General features: G+C 38.9%; 1 protein-coding gene across 1 annotated transcript in view; it reads left to right on the forward strand.

Annotated features, from left to right (window-relative positions):
• Positions 1–23,070, forward strand: part of MBP (myelin basic protein) — an 89,496-nt gene that overhangs the window by 27,721 nt on the left and 38,705 nt on the right. The window contains exon 2 of the mRNA XM_032180611.1: positions 2,255–2,345. Within this exon, the coding sequence (XP_032036502.1) occupies positions 2,255–2,345 (91 nt within the window). The remainder of the gene's footprint in view (positions 1–2,254; positions 2,346–23,070) is intronic.

Consider the following 23,070-nt stretch of genomic DNA (forward strand, 5'->3'; position numbering starts at 1 on the left):
TTTCTGCTTTTCTTTACTCTTGTCTGCTGCTGCTGTGACACCATTAGGCTTCCTAAGACTTGCTTTCTTCTTTTTTCCCACCAAAGCTTGCTGTCTTGCTTGAAAGTCTCTTGAGTTTTGTTCCCTAAGTTCGACTGCTGTGTTGTGTAGGAAGGTTGACAGACTTAGTCAAATTGTTTTATTTTATCTGCTGTGCAGTTATTAACAAGGGTAAGCAAGAGACTGCTTACAGCTTGGAAGTGTGCTGCAATTCCGAAGGCAGAACTAATATTTCTCATGGACTGTATAGCAGCACTTCCAAAATGTAAGTCAGAAATTATAAATTGTTCAAAGGTGATTTCTTCAAAACATTATAAAAAGTCTGCTAAATGAACATGTACTTGAATAGAACAGTACCTGCCCTTTCAAAAACACAGGTGTTCTACTTTTCTCTTTTTCTTCCCCAGTTCATAGTTAACTCTTTCCAATAATACTTAATATCGCATCAGTCACTTGGTATCCATCACTCAAGAATTGATCATGTATGCAGTCTACTGCCTGCATTGCTGCAAGCATGCATATACATTTCTTTTGGGTAACAAAGTAAACCATTTTGAAAACATGAGGAGCTTCTTTTGTTGCTGTTTTAGTGGAGTGACATGGTTTGTTTGGTTTTAGTAGCAATATAATTATTTGAAACTCAGTATTTGTCAGGTTAGGTCTTTTCTAGCACAGGTTTTGATCTTTTCTAGCACAGATTTTAGGCTTTTCTAGTTAGGGGATGAAATGCTTTGAATTTTGGCAGTCTGTTGGTTTATCTCTGGACCCAGTATAACACTACATAGCTAATTGGTAAATTTGTTTCAGAAACATGTAAGTGCTTGTGCTTCACAGGGTCAGTGCGGTAGTTAAAGACTGGAGGATGGCTGCTCACAAGCAACAGTAGCTCTCTCTAGCTCACTTGCCTTTGCTTTGTGAGGAGAAATATTTGTGCATTATCTTCTGATCTCTTGGTTCGCTAAGTCAACATTGGAAGATGTCAGTAGAAAGAAATAAAATATAAGAAAGAAAGATGGAAACTTAGAAGCCTGTCATGGTTTTTAAAGAAGTTGTTCTTATTCTACCCAATTTAGATGTCTTTTTTAGGCCTGCTTCTTATATCCTGTAGTACTGTTGTAACATGATTTAAATATAAAGGGTGGTAATTTGGATAAAATAACAGAGTGAAAAAAAAAACTTAAAATTGGTTGGATTTGGTCTTATTTGCTAACACCATTTTTTTTTCCAAAGATGAGATCTTTGATGGGTAGGCACGTGGGAAACTTGAGCTCAGTGAGAATCTGCCCACTGACATTAGAATTTCACTTCAGTTCTCTCTCCAGTGAGTTCAGTGAAGAAGCAAGTAAAGCAAATTTAGTAGACAGACACCTGAGCAAGATGTCAAAAATGCCCAGCTTTGTTTTGAATATATATAATCTACATGCACATACACAACCAAATTATTCACTGAGCTCTAACGTTACTTTTGTTAGAGTCCCAGTCCCAATTTCTTGTCTTTGTTTTTCATTTTGCACATGTGAAAAAACTTTAAATCTCTGAAAGAAAAAATCTGAAATAATTTTAAATCTCTTTCATTGTGGAAGAAAATACAGCATTAGAGAGGAGGAGGCAATGGCATGTGATCTCCTGTTACAGTCAGACACGTCAGTAATTTTACTAACAGCATCACCATTAGTGCTATCGTATGACATTAGAGTTAGCAGGAAAATCTCATCATATTTGGAAAAAGAACCTCTCTAAAAATTGTACAGACTTTTATTTAGCTATATTATAAGGGAAAAAGAAAGTATCAACCAGAAGGAGGAGTATGTTATAGGACATGTAGCCATGTTTATCTTTTGGGAGAGTTTTGCTTAACTTTAAATAAATAGAGGTGCAAGGAAGACAGTGGTGAAAATGTTTCATAATGAAACAGCAGAGAAAATGCAATGATTTAGACTTAAGAGCAAATGACTGGAAAGTAGGAAGAAAAAAAAAAAAAAGATACAGGAAAAAAACTCAAAGCAGAACAAAACAAGAAAATCTGTGTTTTCTGAGTGTTTTCCCTCAATGTTTTGCAAAACATGTATATGAAATTCAAAAGATACCAAATCCCTCACTGTTAGTGCTTCAGTTTTCACTTAAGAATATAATTTTTGCATAATTAAGATGTTTGAAGAATGTTTCTGGTTGATGACTTTAGAATACCTAATCTGAAGAAATGTTTCTGTTACAGAATGCTGAAACCAAGGTGGAAGAGGCAGCTAAAGAGAGTCCAAAAGCAGCAAGACTAACACAGCAGTCTTCAGAGGACAATGAAGTATTTGGTGAGTTATTCAGACAATTGGGAAATGTTACTTGATCTGTTTTGTTTTTGTGTGTTTTTTATTGGTGTTACTTTGTTAAGTCTTGTAGGTGGTGGTTGTTTTTTTTTCCCTCTCTCCTAAAAACAGAAGAAATAACTCCTTCAACATCCTTTTGATCTACCTGAGTATGGGCAGTACAGTTCCAGAGAGATGTGGAAAGGTGGAGGAAAGGGTGAAGAAACAAACAAAGAGTGATCAAAGGTGTGAAATATATGTTTGAAGAAAAATTTGTAGTTGGTTACTATAGAGGAGAAAGAGTGAATGCAAGTCTTCAACAAAGTTAAAGATGTATGTGGTGAGAGGGAAAATGAATTTTTCTCTGTCCCTGATGGCTAGAACAAGCAGCAATTGCTTTAAATTGCAGAAAGACTCAAATGTTGGCTAGGGGAATCCTAAAACAAATACTGAAACAGTGGCGTGCGTCATCTAGAAAGTGTGGAGATTCATCATAGTTGGCCTTTACAAACAGGTTAGACAAGTAACTGTGTAAACTGATATAAGAGAGTTCATTTTGTGGCAGAAGGATAGACTAACTGACTGATGACACATGAGGATGCTTGGAGGCCTAGATTTTAGATGAGTTCCTCTTGCTGTGATTTTTTTTTTTTTTCCACAGGTTTTGCTGATAGCTTTCATATCAAATAACAATACTATTTTTGGCCTCTTCTGCTGAAATAAGACTGGGAGAAATAGCAGGAAACCTTTGTTTTTCCAACTTTATACAGATTTTATGGTAGTGGGACTCCACAAAAAAAAAAAAAAAAAAAAAAAAAAAAAAAAAGCAGTAGACAAAAGTTAACGCAGGAGACGATGAAGATTTGTCAGTGAATGTAATATTTACCTCCATTACATTTTGGAATGGAAACTCTACATCTGCAAAAGTGATTTGGATTTTATTAAGGCTGACTAGCTTAAAATTTTGGACGATTCAGCTATTTATGAGTACAGTAAGGAATTATTTTTGTTCTTTCTAAGTACAGAAGGAGTGGAGCGTGAATAACTAAATTTTTCTTACTATATGTGGAAACAATGCATGTCCATTTAGACTGGTTTGGGCTAAAATCATCTTTCCTCTGTGAGCTAACATAGTGTGATTAGCACGTGAGACTGAATTCCTGGCATGAATTCTTCCAATACTGATCATGCAATGCCAGTGGCTGAAGAATCCACAAGTGGACTTAAGTGGACATAAGAACTAGGTTTCAGCTTTATTAACTTAGTGGCGAGTCTCTTACCTCATTTCCTCTACATCTGCTCCACCAGTTATTTGCAGCAGATCCAGTGCTACTGGTTACAGCACCCCACGGCACTGCATAATGCATGTCTCAAACTGCGCCCTTTCTCGGTTCAGATCTCTCTAGTGCTCCTCCTCTGAGACGGATGGAGACAGCAAAGCAGGGAGACTTCAGCCTACTTCTTTCTACTAGTGAAATCTCAGGCTTTTAAACAATGCCTCAGAGGCTCTGAGACATCTTTATTCTGATCACTAGCCCCAGATAGTAGTGAACTAAACCAGCAGTTAGTTGGTCAAACCTGTGGCACTTATCACATATGGGGATCGTGAATTTATTTTATTTTTTTTAAAAAAAGGGGTGGGGGGAGAGAGGGAATTAAAAAACATGAAGTTCACTATTGGTATATTTAAAATTATTGTTCAGTGATCACTGCGCAGTACAGAGTAATAACCTCGCTACAAATTCGTTTGCTAATTTTAGAAGGTGAATAAGCTGTGTCCTACCTGTTCTTTAAAGCTAATGATTTACTAACAAATTGTGAAATATTTCCATGTTCTAAATCCGTAAACTGAACAGCTTATCTAAGATAAGCCAGTGATCAACCTTTGCTAACTTGGCAATACAAGAAGGAAAATTTCTTTCCAGCTCAAAAAATGGTCAGCATCTTGTATCAACTCTTTTACCACTTTACAAATGAAGTCTGGCTGGTTTGCTTTCTAAAATTAACTGAAAACTGGCTGGAAAGAACTGGCAAGTATGGTGCAAATAGAGTCTGTAATCTTGTTGACCCTTGTGCAGTAAAGAAATCAAAGGCTGAGGGTACAAAGGCAGTCACTTTAGAGTGAGACTCCCTGAGAGTCGGGGAGGACGTTTTTTGCAGGTACAAGTTTTATGTCTCTGAGAATGACACTGCTGTACGTAACTGCCTTTCCCTGCCCTTTCTGGGCAATTTGTTAAGAGATTCAGATCCAACGTATAGATGATAAATGAAAAGCTTCAGAAAGCTTTCCGTAGGTGAGGAATTTGTTGTCCTGTGATTTAAATGGTTAGATTACAGGCCCTGCTCACTTATTCTCCGTCTTGATCTATTTCAAGCCATTCTTCATTTCTTTCTTCTTTCTCCCTCGTGATGCTAATTATAATGAGTGTCAAGTATGCACCAAGAGTTGCTTAATTTATAGCTTCAGCTTTGACTAGAAACCCTCTTCAGAGGAATTTTAAATAGCCTCCAGCCTCTTTGAGAGGCTGCAGCACAACCTTCCTTTTTCACATACATCACTGTCTTCTGTGCTTTCTTTTGTGCAAAAGCACACTTCCCCTAGCTTTATCTGGACAATGCCACCCCCTACAGAAAGGTTAGCACAAGGAAGCAAAGGATTCAATTCCAGCCTGAAACAGTCACAAAGCTTCCTTTGCAAAGGGGGATCGCGTGCCTCGACTCATGTTGTATTTCTGTGCATGAGAGCTCGGCGGGCGCCCACGGGAGTCTGGACCCCTGAAATCATTGTGGCTGTCCCTCTGCACTGAGCCACCCGGTGGCAGCAACTGCCAGTCCCCAGCAGCCCCCGGACTGCCCGAGCAAAGCAAGCAGAAATCTCTTAACTCCCCCCTCTCCAAGGTTAGTATTGGGCCAGGTGACGAGGTGATTTATCAGGGGAAGGGAACCCTCTGTATTGTCGACAGTGTGGAGTATATGCAAGTGTTAGAGGCTGTTATACACTGAGGATATCTGAGGAAGCTGTACTGCTTGAATATGTCAGTGTTTCTTTTGGAAATACTTTCTAGAGGAAGTGTGGTTTCTGCAGTTCCTACCAGTTGGGTATGGGTTTGGAGGCAAACACAGTATTACTGATTGAAACTGCTGTGGTGATAAAGAACCAAGTGTGGATATCTCTTTCAAGTCTGCTAGACCCAACAGGGCTCTCTGTAAATCTGAGTAAAGATTGGTTTGCTACTGGAGAGGGGCTCCTGGTGAGTGAACATGAATGTCTGTTTTCTTCTTCATGAGTTGGATTTGGGAACTATCATTTTGGAGGGTTTTTGTTTGTTTTGGGTTTTGTCTTCAGTTGTCCTTTACTACTAAATTTTTATACTGCCGTATGGCTGAAATGCCCTCAGCAGCAATGGAGCTCCATTATTCTAGATCCTTTACACACAAAAAAATGGGAAAAGAGTCAGATTTGTACCGTGTTTTGGAGATCTAATTCTCAACAGCGATGAACTTTTAATACAAAAAGATAGAGTAGACAGATGGAGCATACGGGTAAGAGAAAGGGAATCTAGCCTGTATGATAATGGTATGTGTAACTATCAAATTCTGAATTAACAAGTATTAGTTTTGTTTGGCCTTTGAAAGGATTTTCTTGTAACACCCAACAGAGTTCTGTTGTCTGTTCTACACTGAATATGCATCTGTGATCTAGAACTGTGCTGTCCTGCTGCTACAAACTTCTGCTGAACTTGCACGTAGTCAACATGGTCTCTGTTGCAACCAGTATGTACTCGGAAAGGATCGTGAATGACTCAGTACAGGAGAGAGATAAAATATTGCTGGGTAGAGTACTGTGCGTTTAAAGAAATGGATCAGGAGGTGACAGCTGGCTTTGCTTCCAAAGATAACTATAAAATATCTCTGGAAAATTCAGAAGTTTATTAGATCCATTGCAACACTACATCTGTGAGGTAAAAGTGGGGGCCAAACTGCCTGCCATCCTGACTAGGGTGATTGGACCTTCCTTGGGTGCAATTCCTTAATGCATTAGCTTGGAGAAGGACAAATGCAGGCTTGTACAGATGAGTTTTTTCTACTGGGCTGAGCAAGCATAAAATTACATGTAAGGGAAAATTCTTTCGGGGGGAACTGTGATATGTTGACGGCGTGTTCTCTTTGATAGCACACATAAGCTTTTCATTGCTAACTTTTCAAGATACAGTAAGTCGTGATATCCTCAAACAGGAAAGTTTCATCTCTACTGAGGTCAGTTCTAAAATGGTACCTGGGGCAGTGGCCAAAATGTGGTTCCCCATGGCTTAGTGTTTTTCAGTCATCCCTACTGGATCTTGCAGCATGGAGTTGTGCTGTGGTTTTCTTCGGTGATTTCTTCAGTGTTTTTTGTTTGTTTTATTTTCGTTTGTTTGCTTTTAAAGAGGCAAAATTATTTATTTATTTTCTTAAAATATCAGAAATGTGGAGCTCTTTTTCACCATTTACTTGAGCAGGAGGTAGGCTCAGTTCTGCGTATGGCCAGGTGGCACTGAGCGAAGCACCGTCTGTCATTCTGCCAGCTTTAGCTTCAGTGCTGGTAGATCCTAAGGTAGGTTTTGTGTACAGAGCTCAGGGATGTAGCTCAATAATGTGCATTCAGAACAATCCCACAGCAACCCCGACTAACCCTGATTCATCGCTTATGCTGACACCCACTGCTCTGTCCTACATGTTAAACTCCTGTGGATATTTGTCTAACCCTGCACAGGTGGGAGAGTTCTGTCTCCATGAGCTTGCCATTTGTTTTGACAGGCGTAGGCATTGTCACTATTGCTTTTTGAGTTCTTTTTTGCTTTTCAATCCCTATTTAAAAAGGGAAGGGGCAGAATGAAATAGGAGCTGGGAAGATTTTAGTATCTCTTGGCTGCACAATCCCTTTCCCAGTTGATGTGGTAGTGTCAGGGACTTGCTAAGAGCTGGGTGTTACTGTCTTTCAGTGACCTTCTTACTAGGAAGCTTCTCTTGTTGTAAACATGGTCGATTGTGGGACACAGGCTGTGACTTTAATGCAAAATAATGGCAAGCTGATTTCCAGCCACAGAGGGACATTTGTGGATAGATTTAAATGGTATCATACTATCTGGTAGCTGGTCCTCATAGTAGAGTGCTTGGGGTTGTTTGTGATGATCAAATTTTGGTGTCTTGGCTTCTCCAGCTGTATTTGCAGAAGTACTGGCTCATCAAGGAGGTAATGCTAGGTCTCTCCCTCCTCAACCTTTATGTCATTCACCAGCCCACCTTGCCTTACCTGTCCAACTCTAATGTCTGTATCAATTTTATACCAAAGAATAGAGGAGTTCAGATGAAAAATAACATGAATATGAGTTTAAATTTAAACTTTCAAAGTTTTCCTGTGTTATGAGAAGAGGAAATGGCCTGAAGTTGTGCTATGGGAAGTTTAGGTTGGGTATTAGGAAGAATTCCTTCACTGAAAGGGTTGTGAAGTGCTGGAACAGACTGCCCAGGGAAGTAGTTGAGTCACCATCCCTGGAGGTCTTCCAAAATGTAAATGTAGAGCTTATGGACATGGTTTAATGGTGAACTTGGCAGTGCCAGGTTAAAAATTGGACAAGATGACCTTAAAGGCCTTTTCCAACCTAAATGATGCTATCAACTCTATGGAAAAAAAAAAAAAAAAAAATCAATCCAGTGAGACAGCAGGTTGTCCTAAAATAAATGTTATAACTATGATGCGGTTATTCCCTCTGGCATGAGAGGGAAATGGGGGGATTTAGTAGTTTTCTGTAATTCTGTAGTTCTTCATTATAAGGTAGGAAATTATTCTGTTGTTCCAGCTGTCCATGTTGTCCTCATTGTCTTTTTCCTTTTCACAATTTCTTACAAGACTTGACCTGGCTGCTTCCAGTGACCACTGGTTTATCAAAATGACACCAGAAAGACTGGAATAATTTTCTGAGCTGGAAAGGATAGATTTGTGTTTCAACAAAAAATTGCTTTGCATTTTTGTGTAGTGATTGAATCTCAGAAGTAGGAGATGAATACTGTTCAAACTTTTACTTTTGGTGCATTTTTGTGTCCACCCCAAGCTTTTTTTTAAGGGAAAAGGTTGACATTTTGTTCTTTTTTGTTCTTCACTTTCTGCAAATTGTGTGTAGGAGACCTTGACCTGTTTCTTATGCACTAGAGAACTGCTGTGGTGAAAAGAGACACAGAGGATTTCAGAAACAGCAGTTGGCTGATCTTTTTTGTTGTTGCTGTTTTCAAGTTTGAAGCTTTTATAAAGTACAGATATTTGCATTTTGATGTGAATTCTGTAGTTTGGTTATGGCTTATTAGGTGACTACTCATTTTTATGGATTTTCTTTTTATAATAATAGCATTCAAGCTTTTTTTTTTTTTTTTTTTTTTTTGGCAGTCATTCGATGCTTTAAACAGTAATGTTAGCTCTTGGGCATCTAACTAGTTAATATGCCAGTAAATTAATGTAGTGCTCCATGGTAACACCTAAACCTGTGAGATTACTTTGAACATGGCACTGATGTTTGCCACAAAATTAGTATGCAACCATTTTAACAAGTCTGATCCCGTATGTTTTTTTTGTTTGTTTTGTTTGTTTTTTTCTCATCTGCACCACACAAAAGCTACAGGCATCAAAGAGGCGTAGGGTTTTTCTCTCTTTCCTGGGGCCTGGGTTTGTTACTAGATTCATTAGCAAAATCAGGGACCTGAGCCAGTGGTGACTGCTGTACTTTCAGCGGTGCTGGCCTGGCAGGGTGCTCTCCCTGTAATTTGTAAGCACGATAACAGTTCAATAATTGAGTTACTCATGAATTTAATGCCTGCTATACAGTGTACAGGATCTGCTGAATTTTTTTCCCCTTGTTTATTCAGAGTGAGTCAGTATTATTATCCACAGCACACATGGTGTCTGAATGTAAAAGTTAGGATGGCTAAGGGTGGCCTAATGTCACATGCTGCTCTGTGGTGATTATGAGGCCTTCTGCTAATTAGCTAACCATGAAAACAAGTTACTCCTTTCCCAGTGTATTTTGCCTTCTTTGTCCTGTTAGCAGCCTGCAGCCCAGGGCAGTGGTCTGTTTGCACAGAAAAAAACAGACTGCTTAGTGTTCTCCATCACTGGTCCTTATGTACCAACCAGTTTGGTTAAGGCAGGATTTTATCTGCAAATGAATTAAAAGTGCTTCTGAAAGATCATTATTTTGAGGTAGGTAGCTGGCATAATGCTGTTGTCCCATTTCTAGTGTTGTTTGTTGTTGTTTGTTTTTTTTTTGAGGCTGAATAAATGCTCAGTTCTGGTTTGAGTGAAGAAAGCAGAATACTCCTCTGTGGGCCAACCACTCTTCTGTCCTTTTAGCTGAAACAGATGTTGTCATTAAAGTTTAATTATGATGTGACTCACTTTTGATGTAATGCCTCGGAGAAAACCAGAGTATTTTTTTTTTGGTACAATTTTGTATGAGAATACATGCCCAGAAACGTCAACTGAGATTGGCAATCCTTTTGTGTCTTAAAAAAAAAAAAAAAAGTATTAAAGCCACCAACTTTGACTTCCTGAACAGTAAGAATTAAGGAATTTTATTGGGTAATTCCTGGATCAAATCCAAAATATCAACTTTAAGCCAAAGTAATGTCATATGGCAAGAATTGTGTGAATACAATGGATTCTCCCGAGGCTTTCAGTTGCCAGTTATCCTGGTTGAAGGTAGGCACTTTGCTGAGGGTTTGTGCCAGGGACTGTATCCCAATATAACCTCTGGCTGCAGAGCTGGGCTCCTTTGGACGGCCTGTAGCACACATTGCGTGAGGAATCCTGATGCAGTTTTTATCTTGGCTAGATGCAGAAGACAGAAGTCAGTGGGAAAAGGGGGGTATGGAGGCAAATATTTCTTGCCCTCATGACCACAGTAGGTCAGTATTAAGTCGGTGCCTCCCATACAGTGTGCTATCAGTAGGGTGCAATTTCAGTTCCTTGTGATTTCTTGTCAGGATTAGATAGGACTGAGTTCTGGCTTGGAGCTCTTAGTGATTCTTTCCACTCACACCTTGATTTAAGCTTCAGTCATTGGCAGTATTGCAATTAGCTCTATTTACTTTGACTAAACTATGGAGATAGTGAGTTGAGCTTAAAAAACAGAAATCCATCAACCTGACCTTCCAGTTGAAAGGGGGTGGTGGTCTGGAGTATGGAAAGTTGTGGACTTTCTTTCATGCTCAAGTTGTTGCCCAAAGAGCATGGAAAGATGAGAAAGGTGTAGTAGCTGCCTCCTCTCTGTCAGCAGCTGTTCCTCCCTGAAAGTATCAGCGGATGTGTAATGGGTATAGATCTGAAAGCATTACAGGGAGAGCTGAGCAGCAGAAAACTCTCTGTGAAAGGACTGTGACAGTGGAGAATGTCTGTAAATTGTAAACACCTCTTGCAAGTCGTTTTGGTGCTCTAGTGACCCTGACAAAATATTTTCACTTCTATGCCGAGTCAATCTAAACGGTGCTTCGGTGTAATGTATGACACTTGTAACTGCGTCCATAGGACTGGAAATGAATCAGATGGTGGAGTGAAAGCAAGAAGGAATGCAGAGTGTATGAGCACAAGAAAATGCTGTGGGGTTTGGCACTCCCATCTCTGTACCACAGAGCTCTGAAACCCCAGGACTCCAGTACCCTGTCAGGCAGCAAACCCAGTCCATACTCAAAGCTATAGTCCAAGCAAGCTGGCTGTGGTTTGGCTTAACTCCCTAAAATACACACCTTGGCACACTAGTTCAGTTCTGTGGGCACGACAAGTGTCCCTTTAAGCGCTAACAAGGAGCCCCACAGCAGAAATTCACATCTGAGGTATCTATTTCTGATAGGGAAAATAGAAGTGAAAAGGACTAGTATTTGCGGGTGTGCACACACTGGTACTTGGACAGAAACATCCTGGTAGTGACAAGAGTGCGGTTGCTTCCAAGCCTTGCGAGCAGCAGCGAACAGCCACGATAATGCTGCTCTTTCTTTTCTGTGCTGCTGAGAGCAGGCTCGCTCTCTAGAGCCTCCCCTATGAAAAGCCAATAAAAAGCTTGGCTTTCTCTAGACCTTTTAATATTCTTACTTAATTAGAAGGAACCATTTTTTTTTTTTTCTGCTGGATGGAATGTATCTCTATCTGAACAGGAACTTTAAATTAGCCTGAGTGATATTTAGTAGCTGTCATCTGTGGTGGCTTGGTTTTTGCTTGTGTTTATTCCTTGCTGCAGCATCTTATAATGACTGCTGTGTGAGATATTAACCATGGAAAACTAACAGTGGCTGTGGTAGTGCTGACAAGGGGGATTGCAGCAGAAATCGATGTTTTGGAGACTAAATTCAGTTGTTTAAACAAACACGTGTATGGCTGCTGTTGCAAAAATACTTCTAAATCTCTTTTCGTCTCAAGTGACTGCCGCAGAAATTGGCTACAGATAAAAGAAATTCTCAAGAGTTCTGACTTCTGTTCCAAAAGACCTGTAATAAGATTTTCTTTTTAATCTTTGTTTGGGGAAAAGTGATTGAATATTACTCTTGAAGAAAAAGAATGATAGGTTTTAGACACCTGACTAAGTCACCACATAACATTAGGATAAATAGACTTGGCTTCACTGAAGTCTGTGGAGACAAAACAGAAATACTGACGCTTCCAAAAACAGATATATAAAGTTTGAGAAACTTTTCTGCCCTGAAATATTCAGGGAATCCCACTTATTTAATCGGGATGTGGTAACTCTTACTTTCCTTATCTAAGCATGAGCTCCATTTTTTTTTCTTGTTTCTTTTTTCTTTTTTTTTTTTTTTTTCAGTACAGTAACTCTACTGATTTCAACAGCTATGCAGTGATTATATCTGATTTTTTAACAAGGCAGATGCTGATCTCAGGTCCATGGGGGGTGAACTGTTCGACCTAGCTAGCAGACTTTGAGGAAACCATCTGTCACATCAGATGTCCTGCATGCTGCTGAGGCAGCTTCAGGCAGAAAGAACATTTCCATTTTCTTGTCTGTAGATGTGTTGCAACCCCAAGTCGAACGGGTAGCTGTGGGACTAAGTGGATTAGGGGAGCTGCAGTCTATTGAGCAGAAAATTTTATTTGTGAACTGCTGAAGGGCTAAGTTTGAAGTGCACTTCTGACGTTTATTGTTGTAAGTGGACTGAATTTTTTGCAAAGCCTATTTGAGCTGGAGTAGTTCTAGATGTGATGTAGTTTTGCTTTCTTCGGTGTCACCTATTCATCGGATCTGAAATGTTCAATTTTTTCAGTTTCCTGAGCTAAGGTTATGGAATGAGCAGGACTTTGCCATTTTAGTAATGTTATTCTGTTGCCTTTTACTTTCTTTTAGGCCATCCTTTGATTTTGATGTTATATTCAGTTGATGTCTGTGTTATATTTGAGTGACTGGAAAACTGCCTGGTGGAAAAATTTGTCCTCCTCCTTGCTAGGGGACAATGATTAATGAAACTAAACAGAGGAACTTCCCCAGATTTCAGCAGAATTAGGAATAAACCTTGAAATATTGTCCATGATTTTCTCCTCAATTTTTAAACTACCATAGTCCAAGTGCAGAGTCATCCTAGCATTATTTCAGTTATTGTTCATCCTGCAGAAGCACCTAGCTGAGGACTAGGACCTCATTCTTCCTGTAGACCAATAGTCATAAGGGGAAGAATATAAGAAAGGCACTCAGTGGTTGTGACAGCTGATTCCAATTTCTCAAAGTACATGTACTTCCTCCACCAGTCAAACTACTTTTGCACCAAGGAGATTGTTGGTCTCTAACTGTAGTACAAGAATCAAAATGCTGTGTTTTTTGCAGGTGAACTGCAGTTAGAGAATAAAGCCTGTTCTGCCTGGGAGAACTCAGTAGCACAATCACAGCAGCACAATTACTCTGATTACACGAGTGCTTCATTAGCACCCTCTGTACATGCTATTCCTCCTCTGGACACAGTTACAGCTGCACTGTTCTCCCTGTACCAATATAGCTCTGCCAGTCAGTCTTCCCTGAAGGCAAACTGTTAAATAATTTCTCTTTCCTATTCATCTAATCAACAATCTTTTTATATTGACTCGCAATTTTTTCCTTCAATTGTAAGTAATTATAAGGGTTGAAAAATGCCTTACTAGTTTGAGTTACATTTTTTCCACCCACAGGGTTTTTTTGTTTAACATATGTGTTTGTTACAAATGTCTCCTACGGTGAAAATACGAGGCCTTTTCTAATAGATTTTTCTTATATCCCTTGTAAAAGGGCTCTTTTTAGTTCTATTTAAAGTTTAGGTGCCTGTTGTGTGATTTCTCAGTCTGAATGTTCTTGAAAGTTATTTTTGAGATTCCAGTAAAAAGAAAGTAAGAAAAAGAAAGCACGCAGAGCTGTTCCCTCAAGAAAACCAGTCAATGTCTTGAAATCAGCATGTTGCTCAAAACTGCATGCTGCTTTGGCTAGTTATCAGGGCTCCTGGCCTCTTTGTGATAAATCACTATTGCCATATACAAATATCTGACTTTTCTAGTGGGCTCCCTGTGTTTTTCAGCATATCATAATTGTGTTCTTTATCAGGAATGAAGTGTGAGAAAAGGCTTATGTTTTCATTCGTGCACACGCTGAGTATAAGCTGGTTGGACACAGGGAACTATTTAAAATTAAAGCATTTTCCCCACCATCTATATTAGTCCGCTTGTATTGACATAGCTGGGATGCACAACTGCTACGTAAAGACTTAAATATTTTTAGGGTCAGATTCATAATTCAGCGTTTCTGATTTAAATACAAATATAGCCCTTTTAATTTAACAGGCTTTTTTTTTTTTCGTTGAGGAAGTACAGCAACATTTGATCCATGTGATGGTTTTACTTATTTTTAATTGGCTTTTTAAATTAATGATTAAAAAGGATTTTGATATGAAGGGTCTTAGAATTTTGGGCAGAAGAGATCTGAAACGTGTAATTTTGTTTGATCTATAGTTTCAGAAGAAAAATATGTATAAAAATAATTATATTTTAATGTGAGGGAAATATCCCAAAATTTCCTGGACACTGAAGTTTTAATGAGGTCACTTCTTTCTGAATATTGCAAATTATTTGCACAAAGTGGAGGTTTTTAAGAGTCCTTCAGATCTTCTTGAAATGTTATGATTACAAACTATATTTATTTTCAAGCTAATATTTGCACACCAAAATTAGTTAGTAAGCCATGTTACTGGAGGAGGAAGGAAAAAAAAGGGGGAATTTAGATTGATGGGGAATTTTGTCAGGCTGTGTTTATGCTCATTTCATGCACTGCATATGTATCTATTTAATTCACAGTGGAATCTAGGCTGTTTTGTGTGTTAATTGAGGATGGTAATATGCACAGAGTGGAGATGCTTAGGCAATTGCTTTGTCTCCATTATAAATTGGGAAGTGTGTCAGTCTTCTGTAGATTTTAGTACATAATATTACTGATTTGAGTTCTTGCTTGTATGCTATTTGTGCTAAAGTGACATGGATCAGAGGTGGTGATTGTTGTTTTTTTATTATTGTTATTTTATTAATATATGTACAGGTAAGAGGCTGAGCACTTTTGAGATTACTGGTGAATAACAATGTTTTTAACAAAACAATTCAGGAGTCATAAAAATGCATCACAAGACCATCTTAGTGACTCAAAGAATGGAATATTGTAAAAACAAACTTGAGAAGGTCAGAAATAAATTATATTTATAGGAGATGGTAGGATAAGACAGTGTTTATTAACCTTTTTTTTTTTTTGTTAACTGCATTATCTGTGGGGAACTTTTTAGCCTGGTACGTGTCTTTTAGAGTAGGGATATTTGTTTATATATTGTCTTGTGTATTATCTGTTTTTACTAACAGCCTTGTATAAAAGGCACGTACAGGCTTCTGCCCATGGCTTTTGGGAGAGATGCATGTATCTGAGATTTAAATCACATCTGTATCAATTTTGTCATTCTTAAATCTGCTTCACTATTCGACACACAAGCTCTCAAACTTGAAATACATACGTAAAGGCTCTCTTGTACACTCACACCTTCAGACTTAGCCTGCTGGTCTGCAAATTCAGCTGTCATCAAACAATGCAGAAGATGAATTCCAGGTCTCGGAAAAGCTTTCACTTAAGCTATCCTGCCCGCAGTTCTACCTCAGCCTTTATGTTTGATAGCCGGCATATCTCAGATGATCTCAACTCCCAGGGGAACATGAGAATAGAGGCATTCTCTGAGTGCATGAGTGGTTAGAATAACACTATGTTTAGCGATCAAATGAACGATCCCTTTGAGCTTTCGAGATAGTACCCCCTCTCACAGGGCGTCGGAAAGCATTTCTTTAACAATTATGCAGCAACAAAGCACAATGGGATCACTGGTTGCCATCATTTCTTTCAGAGGAGAAAAGTCAGAGTTTGTATATTACCTTCATGTTAGGATCTCAAATTCAAGCAATTTGGTAGTCAGGGAATACAACTCAATCTGTTATTGCATCCCTGATGTTAGTGGAATGGGCTGCAGCAAAAATATGTTTAAGATTTTTGGTATATCAAGACAGATATTTATTTTTTTTTCCAAAAAATATCACCTGCCTGCTGCTTATTCTTTTCAGTCCATTTTCTGGCCTGACAGTTTTGCATTAATCAGGTTTAAAATCCTCCTGGTGTAAACAGAATGTGAATTACCTACCGTGCTTTTCTTATGCTCTAGGTCATTTCTCCAATGTATTGTTCTTCCTATTTACTACGACTTATCTCCACTATGTGACTATGGTATTTTATTGCTGTTGTCCATTCTCACCAGTCTTTTCCCTGTGCTTTGCTCCCCATGTGTTATTCCCACCTACTGCCTCATTTCTCTCTGTCAGACCTCCTTTTGCTGCATTTGTGTCCTTCCATCTGGCTGCTTCATTCCTTTTCTTTATTACTTTCTTCCCCTCTTTACAACGTGGTCTTTCTTTGCTGCCAGGAGTCAAATCTATCTCAGTTGCTTTCCATAAGCTACTCTCCTGAACAAACACCCAAATTTCTCCTTGGTTATTAATCTGGGTGTTACCACAATTAACACAACTGTGCTACACAAAGCACAGTTATTACTTGTTCCATCTCTCTTTGCATCCCTGAATGTTTTTTGTTTGTTTGTTTGTTTGTTTTCTTTAAAAAGTCCCTAGGTTAAGGGTCAATTTAAAGTTATTTAGGTGTACGTATTTTTTTAAAGGCCATTTTTTATTTGTAACAAACTGACAGGATATATGCCAAATGTGAGATCCTGCAAGCCATGTGCTAGGAAATATTCCAGGCTTGGACAGATGAATTACTGTTGAGATGACTTGGGTTAATAGCATTGCTTGGGGTTGTTGTGACCGTTTTGCTGTAATAACAAATTCTAGTCAAAACTGGAGACTTCATCCTTGAAAAAGAAAGTTTCTGTGAAAAGCTGCTTCTAACAAATTATATTCTTTTCTGGTAAAAGTTTGCATAGTCTGTGAGTCTTTAAACAGATTTTGGGCCTAAAAGCACAGAATGAGGATGCAAACAAGCACACTCCCTTTCCCAAAGGTAAAATAAATTATAAATACAACAGTAGGTAAGTTCTGTAACAAGTTGGTTACACTTTCCAATACTGAAAATATCATCATCCCTGCACATCTGCTCAACAAATAAAAGAAATTTAAATCTCAATTAAAACAGAAGTCTGACCTTGTGTCTTTAATCTGCTTAGTAGACAGGGTGTTTTTATTTGCAATTGCTTAGGAATCAGAATTGTTTCATTAAGATCGTGCCAGCAGGGATAAAAAGTTCTTCTGCTATAAAATATCACTGAAGTATTTGCACCCTAAAGTACATTTCACAAACCACAGATCACTTTTACATTGCAATCCACAGATCTTCTTAACCTACTGTGACTGAGCCTCTGTAGCTGCTACTAATAATGTGGGATTAGATAGCTTGGTTTTATGATTATCTACAGAACTTTTATTAAATGGTTTTAGCAATACATGGCATCTCTGAAAACCTGAAAATGAAAGAAAGTAGTACAGGCTTGCCGTCTGTTTCCTAAGCATGTAATAGACCACTAGGCCAATTTACAGGGCTTGAATGTGTATATATTAAAGGGCAAAGGAATTAGCTAACCTGAGAATTTCTAAAAAGCAGTTCAGTAATTTTGTTTTGAATCTGGAAACAAATATTATGTTTATATGTATAAACATGTATGCGTAGGATACAAAACTGTTGCTCAGTTAGACAGCAGTACAATGCACACACATGTATATTCTGTGTTCCTTTGGATGTTCACGTTACCTAATTTTTTCATCCTAGAAAAGGAAGAATAGAAGATTGCAAATTACATTGATTTAAAATTAAGATCGGGTGATTAACTTTTAAAATTTTATTTATTTATTTATTTATATATATATTTTTTTTGCTAGAGCAGTGTCCACACCCTATTAAAATCTCATAAGAGGCTGTAATCTTAAGCAAACATGCTGGTTATGAACCTTTGTGTTGCAAATCATGAATATGACTACTTGCTTATTAAGCTGGGGTTGATGCCTTCCTCTGACTCTTGACACTTCTGGATGATGGGGAGGAAAGAGCGGTGAACTGCATGCAGAGTGACAAGTGACATCCTAACGGGTGTTCACACGCAGTGCACAGCCTCAGAGATGCTACGTGAGAAATCACAGTTGCAAACTGGGTGAAACTTAATGTGTTAGCATCTTTTTATCTGTCCGAATACGTCTGCTGAAGCAGCATCTGGATTAACCAACAGCTAAGGAAATTGAAAGTGCCGTTTTCATGAGATAATGTTGAGGTTTGTGAGTGCACAACATTGAACGTGTCAAAGATTGCTTTTCACTTTAATGGACAATGTGTAGAGAATTCAGCTGTCTGAACAGAGTTCTGCACCTGTCCATGGCTCACAGGCCTTTGGTGTGGGCCTCAAGTTAATATTCCTTGTGTTTGTTTGTTTTACTGGCTTTTTTGTTGTTGTTGTTGTATTTTATTTTATTTTATTTTATTTATTTTATTTTTTATTCCTCTCTCCCTGTTCATTAAATTGATGCTGCTGCCAGCTTGTCGTCTTCAGACCAAGAAGCATCTTTTTACTTTATACTATTTATCTATGCTTTAGGTTTATGTTCACTTTTTTGGGAAAGTATATGAATTGCAGTCTCAGGTCATATCTGAAATCTTGGGCTATACTACGTCTGCAAACCGTCCTTATTGTTCATGCTGGTTTGAATAATGTTTTGCTCTGTTAGTTGCTTTAAAGCATCTTATTTGTTATCAGATGTTGTGCTTTTACTAGTCTAGAAAAATCCAGTACCAGCTGTTACCTGTATGCAGCCTGTGGTATGTCCTAATCTGCTTCAGAACCCCTCTGTGCTACTAAACCCAGCCAAATCAGGCTGATATGTGCCTTGCAGCTTCCTTGGGCTGAAATCAAGCTCTGGGTTGATAGAGACATTGGTAGTCTGCACTCCTAATGACATGGGTGATTTTTAACAAGAACTTTGCTCCACTGCACAAAGGTTAAACATTTCTTCATAGAAAAGAGATTACTGCAAATTTCCTGTGTTGTTATATCTTGTCTAAAATGAAAATTGAAGTCTGGGTTTTATTAAAGTAGAGTCTTGCAGTGGAATTTTAGTACTGAAAGGCTGGCTGATGGGTAGCTTTGAGCTGTTTGTAATAAGGAAAGGTACTTTTTGTTGGAGTTTGCATTGCTGGAGTGCCCAAGGCTGGAAACGGGGATGTATCAATTTGGTATTTGATTTGATAGTCTTTATACATTGTCTTATGTTCTGATATTTTTTCTTTCCCATCATCTATATATTTATTCACCTAGCAGGCCTATGTTGGAGGTGCCTTGGACGTGGCATTTTCAGTTTTTGACTTGGAAACATCTTAGAGGCAGTAAAGGAAACTTAAACCACTATAGCTGGATTTAGTGATCACATGCTGAAGGGTCTACCACATGCTGTGCTTTGTGGTCCTTGCTGAATAAAAGCCACATGGATTTCTCACTTCTCAATCTTATTTTCTCCTCTTGGAGGAGAACATGTCCACTAATGAGTCTTTTAGGTAGCAACGAAGTGCTGTGTAACTGTGATCCTAAGGGATAAATCCATGCTGGTTTTGATTATTTTGTGATGGGCATTTAGCACATCCACTCTTCTTGGCATCCTGCTACAAGGTTCTTTCAGTATGTAAACAAGTAGGTTTAGTGTCCAAGTCTACCGCTGACCTTTTTACATTTTTCTTAATGTATTTTGAGTCTTGTGGGTTATTATCTTGCCTCAGATTTGAAATGTAAATAACACAGATGAAAAGGCATGATAAGCTGTCAGCATGTTATCCTATCTGTTTGAGTATGAAACTGATACAAAATAAATAAATAAATAAATATAATAATAATCAAAAAGTTAAGCAAGCAATTTCCATGATGTGGGTGGATTTTCTGAAATACCCAAGGTAAATTTTTTAATGCTCTGGAAGAAGTGTCTGAAAAACTATAAACCATATGTGTTGTAAATAATGAAGAATGCTAGGCAGAGAGGTGGGTCCTACAGAATATCCTGAAACATTTCCACATTCACAGCTCAGTTTCCAAAAACAAAATTGTAAATGGAATGGGAGGACTAGAAGGGTCTGGATTGTGCAAGTATTAGTAATATACACCCTGTCAATATCATGGTCTGGGAGCTCAGAATGCAACATAACTTGACATTTGGAAGTCTCTACAGGGTTTTTTGGACAAGCTGAAGTTCAAAATAACTGATGTATGGCTGTACGTGAGCTGAAGCTGAAAGGTAAAATACTGACACCACTAAACTCAGTTTGACTGGAAATAGTGCCACCAGCTGTGTGGAGTTTTGTGAAAATGATACCGGGGACAGCCAAGTGAGATGGCTCAAAGCACGTGTACTGCAGCCATCTGTAACATGTAGTTTCACTTGGCTAAGCCCTAATTTTTTACTCCTGCTATTACTGCATTTTTGAGCACCCTGCAATTTCTTTGGAAGGGCTGGTTAAGCATAACCTGTCCCAAAAGCAGAATTCAACAGCCATTGCTTTACTGCCAGCCCCGCCAAACACCCCATTGCAAACACAGCCCATTTTCAGCACAGGGTGATTAGACATTTTGCTTGTTTGCTTTTAATTTCATTTAGAATTTGCTGCTAAACCAACCCGGGATACCAGTGACAAAGCTGAAAGTTTGCTTGCTAACAATTACCAATGTTTGTCTTGAAATGCAAAAGTCTTTTCCAATAAGGAGGTGGTTTAAGGCAGTAACTGCATGATGTTTAGAACAATTCTTAATTTTAATTTTGGACACCACTCACTTTTTAATTGCTGCAGGTGAATGCACTTCATTGCAAGCTGCAAGAAGGGACATAGCAGCTTAGGGAAATGTAGTTTTGTTATGCCTGTGTGAGGCAGGAGGAGAGGAGAAGTAAAAGAACCGTACAGGTACAGAGGGTGAAAGGTGATGGTGGCTAAATAGGGCGTCTCCTCCTCCTCCTGCAGCTGGATCTCAGTCTGAAATTCATGGCATGTGTCTCTCACACTGACCGTAATCATGGGTGGAAAACTGTAACTGTCTGGCTCAGTCCTCTCCGGCTGCTTGCTTCTGACAGACACAATACCAGAGTGTTCATATCCCAAGTGTGGTAGGAAAGTTGGCTGATCAAGCACATAGCTGGTCCTGGAATCTAAAGATTTACTTCTGTACTTTACAATTCTTTCTTGCTGAATGGTTTATATGCAGACTATTAAAAACAAAGAAGTGTTTCTCTCTTCTTTTGAAGTGGAGGAATAACCAGATGCAAAGGATGCCTCTAAACTGCAGGACCCCAGGGACACTTTCCAGCTCTTTCTTGGGCCTGTGTGCTGGCTTCTCCTTGTACTCATGTGCACACAGTCCCTTCCTTCCCACTTCTGCTTGCTTACGTCTGTGTTTCCATCTCACAGAAACCTGAACATTCAGGCTGATAACAGGACTTCAAAGCTCACATCCTGTTCCATAGTGTTGGCACAGCTATATAACCTGAATGCATCAGATAAAAAAATAAACAGGATAGGCAGTTTTTCTACACTCAGATCACTGGGGGTATGGATGAGGCTGTTCTTATTTTATTTTGTATATTTTATTCTATTTTATTTACAGCAATCAGTAGCCTTGATCAGTGTGTTTAGTGGATGCAAGAAGGACTTAAGGAATTCAGTGTTCTCCAAGCGGGGAAATGTTTTCCATGTGTTTCCCATAGTGTTTTCCAAGCAGGGATCAGCTCAGCCATGACATTGATCAATTCCTTGTAAAATGTGTGAAGCCAGTAGCCCCTGATACATTTACGCCTTTTCAGGAGTAGAAAAGTTTCACTCAGTCATATTTTCAGGATTTTACAAATTGTGTAAGGCAAACAGGCTTTCTGTAGAGGAGGAAAAGACATTGCTGTAGCTGTTTTCTCTGGTATCATTGGCATCACTGGCATCTCTCCAGTCAGCATTCAAGTGCAATGGTATTCATTTTTTCAAAAGCAGAGCCTCTTGCTCTTTTTCATCTGGTGTTATAAAACATGAAAAGACAGTCTCTTCAAATAATTTTTCCTTTTTCCAATCACTGACACTTTAACTCTGTTTCTTTTTTTTTTTTTTTTTCTTTTTTTTTTTTTCATTTTGAATTGTTCTCTGGCTACCATTCAAGGCATATTTGAGCTAGCTAGCTAAACCTGCTGCTGTTGGCATTCTCGAGTTATTAATGCTCGTGCTCTGTTATTGTTGGAGAAGCTTTTTCTTCCCACTGTGAGAAGCTTCACTGGCAGAAGGTAACCTGGGGCATTGATCAGGGCCACGGTGCTGCTGCACTGGGGTACATCCACCCTTACCTTGTGCTGATGTTTATGCATTTGCTTGGAGTTTGTTAAAGGAATTACCTTTATTCAGGCAGCAGGTAGGCTGGCATTTACCAATCACCTCAAATTTGTGTGTGTACATGCAGATTAATAGAGAGAAAAGGCATCTAGGTGCAAAATTCACTAGTTGTGTTGCACACACTGTGCCAGTTGTATCTGTGGCTGTATTGACAGTGCTGTACAGATGCAATTCTTTTCTTCAAAGAATGGCTCAACAAAGTTGAGACCTGGTTGTATCCATGCAATTATGTTACGTCAAAGTACCCTCTGAACTGGGCCTCTGAACTGGGGTGGATGTCTCAGGCCCTGCCACTTGTGTGAACACAGATGGCTTGAAATGACTTGGAGACCAGTGGAAATAATCTTCAGGAAAATGAGCAGATCTATACTGCAGTATGAGCACAACAGTGGCTAAAGATTAAGCAATCTTTCTGCTGGCTGATGGAGGTGGTGGTGATTGTTAGCACTCAGCCTACCCCCTACAACTTCACCCACAGTGCATTAGTGAGAGGCGGACTGCTCTTCCACTTCACTCCAACTGTATGCAGGAAGCTTGAAGCCTTTTTTATGAAGTGTGGCAAGCCTGACAGTGAAGAGAAAAAAAGATGTAACCAGCGTGACTTTAGCTTGCAATCATCTAGTCAAGCTGTTACCAATTGTAAGTCAGATTTCTAGTAGAAAGACTAAATGCCAAGTTAGCAGTGTTTTACAGCTACAAGCCAGGTTATCCTGTATCTTATTCTCATTTTCTATATGTGGTACACCACAGTACTTATACCATCAGTAGAT

The sequence above is a fragment of the Aythya fuligula genome, chromosome 2, assembly GCF_009819795.1.
Source record: "Aythya fuligula isolate bAytFul2 chromosome 2, bAytFul2.pri, whole genome shotgun sequence".
Classification (NCBI taxonomy): Eukaryota; Metazoa; Chordata; class Aves; order Anseriformes; family Anatidae; genus Aythya; species Aythya fuligula.